The sequence below is a fragment of the Orycteropus afer genome, unplaced genomic scaffold (genome assembly GCF_000298275.1).
Source record: "Orycteropus afer afer isolate SDZICR_OR568_19922 unplaced genomic scaffold, OryAfe1.0 scaffold00083, whole genome shotgun sequence".
In the NCBI taxonomy this organism is placed as follows: Eukaryota; Metazoa; Chordata; class Mammalia; order Tubulidentata; family Orycteropodidae; genus Orycteropus; species Orycteropus afer.
The window spans coordinates 1625705-1632294 of record NW_006921670.1 but is presented as its reverse complement, the minus strand read 5'-3'; the positions used below and the strand labels follow the sequence as shown (position 1 = coordinate 1632294).

Sequence of the window (6590 nt, the reverse complement as noted above, 5' to 3'; positions counted from 1 at the left end):
AGTATAGGGCCACTGTAAGTCGTAAGGGACTCAACCGGGAGTGGGTTTTGGAGTTTTGACTATGTCCTTCGAGGAAATGCACATATAAGAGTTTGGCTTCTTCTCTTCTTTTTGATTGGCTGCAAGTTATCTTAATGTGATTGGTTAAAGCATCTGCCAGTTATCTATGGGGAAAAATGGAAAAAAAAAACTAACAGAGTCTTAAACTCAGCTGCTTTATTGGCTCCGGTAGCGACGTATGGCAAAGACCATACTCTTCAAATTTGTGATTGGTTTTTATGTCTGCCATTCATACTGTCAGAATCCCTGACCAATCCTCTTATTCGCTCTATGACCTGCCTAACCGATTGGCTGTACAGGTTTACGCTGGCTAGAGTTTCATTAGTCCGAACCACTCCAGTTAGCGGCCCAAGCCCGCCCCTCTCTCGGTTGCCTTGGTTGCAGGCCCTGCCCCGCCTTCTCGCTCGCTGACAGCGAGGCCTAAGGCGGAGGAAAGTGGGACCGTTGGTCGGTCGGGAACGAGGCTTCGTCAGGGAGGCCCGCACAGAGTCGTTGCCATGGCAGCCGCTGCCGGGGGCGCGGACGAGGAGCCACGCTCCGGCCGCTCGAGCTCTGATGGCGAGTGCGCCGTGGCGCCGGAGCCGCTGACCGGCCCCGAGGGCCTCTTCTCCTTCGCCGACTTGGGGGCGGCGCTGGGCAGCAGCGCGAGCTTCCCCGGCCGGGCGTCCGACGGAGCCCATTCTCCACTGCGCTATCTCCACGTCTTGTGGCAGCAGGACTCGGAGCCCCGCGATGAGCTGCGTTGTAAGATCCCTACCGGGCGGCTGAAGCGCGCCGCCAGGCCTCACCGCCGTCTTGGGCCCACGGGAAAGGAGGTGCATGGTGAGGCGCGGGAGCGGCTGGCGGGCGCCGAGGGAGGCGGGCCGGCCCGCGTGCGCTGCCAGCCGGGGAGCCGGGGGTGAGGCGCTGCGCCTGGTCGGGACCCTGCTTGGAGAACCGGGCCCGAACTTGCCCCAGACCCCGAGCTAAGGCCCCAGAATGACCCTAGAGTCTTCTCTCAATAATAATCATAATGGCAGCTAAGGAGCGTGGATGTAAAAATACTAAAACGAAACCAACCAACCAAAAAACTTCCATCTCAGAACCAGTCACCCCAAACTTCTCACACTTGGTAATTTCCATAGAGAAACTTTTCATGACTCGGCATGTTCCGTTTAATTTCAACTCTTGGTGAACCCCGTGTGACATGGTAGGACTGATCCATAGGGTCTCCAAGGCTGTGATCTTTACAGAAGCAGACTGCCACATCTTTCTTCCGCACCATGTGTTGGATTCTATCCTCCAACCTTTCCCAGTTAGCTGCCAAACACCACTGGGCTTCTTAGGTATTTCTTTGTGAATACCAAAATGTAGCCAAGTTGTACTTACTTGTTTACACAGACCTGGGTGAGATTCCTCTACCTCATTTAGGGGTTAAGGCAAACTATGGGACCATTCAGCCTTTGTTTTCTCATCTGTAAAGTGGGTACATGTGCCTACAGGGATGTTGCACGAGTTCTATTAGGTAAGAAAAGCACAACTGGCTATTATGCCGCCTTTGTGTGCCAAACAGTGTTGGCTGATAATGACCGTTTCTCATCCTCACAATAACTCTGAGACCCAGATTGTTCCCATTTTACTGAAGAGGAAACTGGGGCTCAAAGAAATTACCTTGCTTCAGGTCACAGAACTAGAAAGCGGCTGGACTGGTGTTAAAATCCAGATTGGCCAGACTCTAAAACCCCTGCTGCGAGAGATGTCTACCATATTGTCTTTTACACTGTACACATGGCATGGAAATTGAGGCCCTGACAGAGGTTGAATGGGGACTTTTAAGAGTCCCTTTCTAGCACCTGAGGGGCATTGTGAAGATTAAATGAGAATTTAAAAGTGCTGTATAAACTGTACTGTGTTACACGAATGTCAGGAATTATTATGTATCTTAGTTGCAATTTTTGCCCTTTTCTCTAATTTCAAAGGCATTTTTTTTCTGTTTGCTTCTAATATAGAGACAGTGTCACTGGGAGAAAAGTGCTTTTGATTAGGCATCACCAAGTTTAGATAAATCATTTGGGGATGACTTTTTTAAAAAAAGTTATATATTTTTTGTGTTTTTGGGAAAAGTTTACACAGCAAATTAGGTTCCTATTTGACAATTGTATAGTTCTTTTTTCTTTTTTAATTGTGATTTGGGTGTAAGTTTACAGAGCAAATTCACTTTTCATACAACAGTTCATACACATTGTTTCATAACATTGATTGCAGTCCCTACAACGTAGCAGCTCTCTTCCCACTTCCTCCATGTGGTTGCCTTTTCTCTGTGTCCTTTCCTATGCATTCCTGCTCTCTGAGCTGCCTCCTTGTGCAAACACTGCCCTTCTGATCTCCCATGGTTGATTGCTCTAAGGAGCATACCTACCTGGTGTAATTGTTCACCGTGTCGGCTTATTTGTTTGGCTGGAAGCCACAGGAGTGAGTTCAGTTCTAAGCCTGAGAGGTGATTCACTCCCTCACTGCCATCGAGTCGATTTCAACTCATAGTGACCTCCTTTTGCTTTCCAAGGAGGTAAATCTTTGCAGAAGTAGATTAGAAAGGTGACTAGGGATTTCACCAGGCTCGATCAGATCAGTAAGCCTGGTCTTTTCTATGATTTTGTTTTGTTCCACATTTTTCTACCCAGGATCTCCAATCTTGATCCCTTTCCGAATGGTTGAAGGGGCACCATCCATTTCTTCTGGCCTCAGGGTCATGTGGGCTGAGGTTCCCCTGGTCCCTTAGTCCTTCGGACGGATTGTTTCCATGCATTCACACTCCTTTGCTCCTAGGGAGGAGAAACCAATTGTTGCATCTTAGACGGCCACTTGCAAGCTTTCAAGACCCTAGTCTACTCTCATTTGACAATGTCTACACAGATTGTTTGGGAGCTCTGGTAGCATAGTGCCTAAGGCACTTGACTGCTAACCAGAAGGCTGGCGGTTCAAACCCACCAGCCACTCCTTAGAAGGAAGATGGGGCAATCTACTTCTGTAGTGATGCTGCCTCGGAAACCCAAGGAGGGGTCACTGTGAGTCGGGTCCGACTCGACGGTACTTAACAACAACAATACATTGTTTAGTGATGTTCATTAAATTTTCCAGTATGTCAGCATTCTCTTTGATTCTGTTCTGGTGTTGCATTTAATGTAGTCAACTTTTTGTTTTTTGGTTTGTTTTTGAGACCATACACAGCAAAACTTATTCCAATTCAAGTTTCTCCATGTATAATTTAGTGATACTGATTATAATTTTTGAGTTGTGTAACCATTCTCACCCTCTTTTTCTAAATTGTTCCTCCTTCATTTAAGGTAAACTCACTGCTCCCTAAAGGTTCTTATCTAATCTTTCAAGATGCTGTTGTCAGTTTGACTCTATATGTTGTTGTTGTTGTTATGTACCATCGAGTCGGACCCGACTCATAGCGACCCCTCCTTGGGTTTCCGAGGCAGTATTACTACGGAAGTAGATTGCCCCATCTTCCTTCCGAGGAGTTGACCCTATATTGATAGATCTTAAAAGCACATCATGCTCAAAGCAGACCTTTCTTACAGTTAAGCTAAACTATTATTCGGTTTTAAGATGACCTCGGGATATTTTTGGTTTAAGGTTTAAAGATTATCTCAGGGCAGTAGTTTCAGGGGTTCATCCACCATGGCTTCAGAAAGCCTACTGTCCATGTGAATTTGAAATTCTGTTCTGCATTTCTCCCCTTTTGATCAAGATTCTTCTACGGAACCTTTGATCAAAATGTTCTATAATGGTTCTGTGAGGTACTGGCCAGTTCTTCTGGTCTCAGGAAAAGGAGGCATTTATTCAGGGAGGTGATTAATCACATTCCATATCCTCCTCCTATTCCTGACTCTCCTCCTGTTGTTGCAGATGAATAGAGACCAGTTGTGGTGCATTTGATGGCCACTTGCAAGCTTTTAAGACCCCAGGCACTACTCACTGGGGAGGTAGAACAGAAGCCCTAAACATGTTACGAGGCCAATTAACTGGAATATTCCTTGGAACCATGACCCTAAACCTCCAAACCAAGGAACCAAATCCCATGAGGTGTTGGGTTGTACATAGCAGCTTTAGCAGCTACCTCCCCCATCATTGTTATAAATCAATCACATACCTTTTGCCATTCAACTTTTTTGTAGGGTACAACTTATTGGCAGCGATTACAATAACTGGCTGTGCAGACCTCCTCTTAATCAATATCCTTTTTTCATCACAGTTCACATCCCCCCTTTTCCCTCTCCCTCCTACCCCGGTAACCACTAATAATCTCTGGTCTCTGTACATTTTCCTTTTCTTGTCTTTTTATGTAAGTGAGGTCATACGATGTTTGTCCTTTTGTGATTGGCTTATTTCACTCATCATAAGGGCTGCAAGCTCCACCCACAGGGAATTGCCTGTTTTGAATAAGAGTCTAAGGAGGTGAACTTTGTAACCAGCTCACAAAGAGCTGCGGTGTCAGTCACCTCCTTTCATTCTTGCAACCCCTCAGGGCTGGCAGGGCAGAGAGTAACCTTGTGTTGTACATGAGATAGAGCTGAGACCCAAAGAGGTCAACTAACTTACTCAAGGTCCCTCAGTTACTCTAAGTGGCAGAGCTTGGCTCTGCCTACAGGGGCCTTGGAGAATTTGCTACAGAAAGGTGCCCTTTTCACTGGTCATGCTGCATTGCAAATTTCTCTTCCTTCCTGGGATAGTGTCTCTTGCATCCTAGCATCACTGGTGCTGTCATGGCTGAAGGCTGGATTGACTCGGAAACTGTGCACTTTCTGTTGAATCACTACCATTTTGTTTTTCAAATCGGCACTCCCTTCCTCTCTTTACAGCTTTGAAGAGGTTGAGGGACTCAGCCAACGCTAACGACGTGGAAACAGGTGAGTGTGCACAGTGGGCCTAGCTCCAGGGACCCATGGGCTGGTTGAGGGAGGACTAATCCAGGTGGCAGTACCTGGGAAGAAGGTGTGGAATTCAGCCCGCAGCTCAGCCCTTGGGCCAGGCTCGCTGAGGTATTGTGTGACTTTGCAGTCATCCTGCGGGAGCTAAGTCTAGCTTCATGCCCACTCTTACGCTCCTGTCACCTGAACTTCCCAATGTCCTAGCGTTTTTCACCCTGAAGGCTTGCTGATGCTGGGACCCACGTCTGTTTTTGTACATTTGATACTCAGCACGGTCTTCAGCAGAGCATTGCTGCTCGTTTTGCAACCTCTGCATTGTGGGAAGGAGTCCTGGTGGCACAGTGGTTAAAGAGCTCAGCTGCCAACCAGCAGGTCTGCAGGAGAAAGACGTGATAATTTGCTGCTGTAAAGATTTACAGCCTTGGAAACCCTACGGGCTAGTTGTTCTCTGCTCTAGAGGGTCGCTATGGGTAGGGATGGATTTGATGGCAGTAAGTTTGGTTTGGTTATTTGGAGGTGGTGGGAGTGAACACTCCACTTTAACCAGGGGATCATCTGGCTGGTGCCATCATCTTCAGCTGCTCACTGAGGCTTTGTGGTAGATGAGTCCGCAGTTGTCAAACGTGTTTAGTTGACAGAGCATCTGAGAGGCACAAGTAGCCTCCCAGCAGGACGCCACTCTGTGTTTTTGTAGTTCTCCACTGTTCACTATAAGCACAGTAGCAGTATCAATGGCAAAAACATGAAATTTTATTCCCTGGCTTAATCCTTTCTGTGAATCAAAGAAAAGTACGTTGCTTTCTATGGCTGCTGTGACAAATGCCCACAACCCTAGTGGCTTGAAGCAGCACAGACATACAGTTCTGTGCGTCAGAGATCTGACACGGGACTCACCTGGCTAACATCAAGGTGTCGGCAAAGATGTATTCTCTCCTGAAGCTCTGGAGGAGAATCTGTCTGGCATTTGCGGCATCGGGAGGCCACTGTGTCCCTTGGCTCGTGGCTCCCTTCCTTTGGCTTCAAAGCCAGTGGTGGGCAGAGTCCTCCTCCTGCTGCCGACTCTCAGGTTCTCGCAGGGAATGCGTTCTCTGATTTGAAGGACTCTTGTGATTAGGTTGTGCCCCCCCCATCCATGGCTAATCCAGGATCATCTTCCCAGTTCAGGTTCTTAACCTGTATCCCCTCTGCACAGCCACTTGTTTTGGTTACCTGGTGCTGCTCTGACAGGAAATACCACAAATGGGATGGCTTGAACAAACAGGAGTTTATTCTCTTATAGTCTTGGAGGCTAGAAGTCTGAATTCAAAGTGTCAGGCTTTCAGGCTCTAGGGGCTGGGTGAAAGCCCGTGACCTTGGGCTTCAGCTCTGCCTCCTGCCCCCAGCCCCCCGAAGCTGGAGGCTTTCTTCACTGAGGCAGCTGCTGGTTGCTGAGGCTGAGAAGCCCAAGGTCAACAAGTAAAAAGATGCAGTCCCAAAATTACCAAATCGTGCGTCAGGCTAATGATTCAAGTCCATTAAGAATCCCAATCGATCGAAAAATCAGTTGGATTCCTCTACACCAGCAAAGAGATTGCTGAAAAAGAAATAAGAAAATCAATACCGTTCTCAATAGCT

General features: G+C 47.5%; 1 protein-coding gene across 1 annotated transcript in view; it reads left to right on the top strand.

Moving 5' to 3' along the window:
• The first annotated feature begins 557 nt into the window (after positions 1 to 557).
• The window catches only part of ANKRD54 (ankyrin repeat domain 54), a 27027-nt gene continuing 20994 nt past the window's right edge, over positions 558 to 6590 (top strand). Inside the window, exons 1-2 of the mRNA XM_007941751.2 lie at positions 558 to 882; positions 4908 to 4955. Of these exons, the coding sequence (XP_007939942.1) occupies positions 558 to 882; positions 4908 to 4955 (373 nt within the window). The remainder of the gene's footprint in view (positions 883 to 4907; positions 4956 to 6590) is intronic.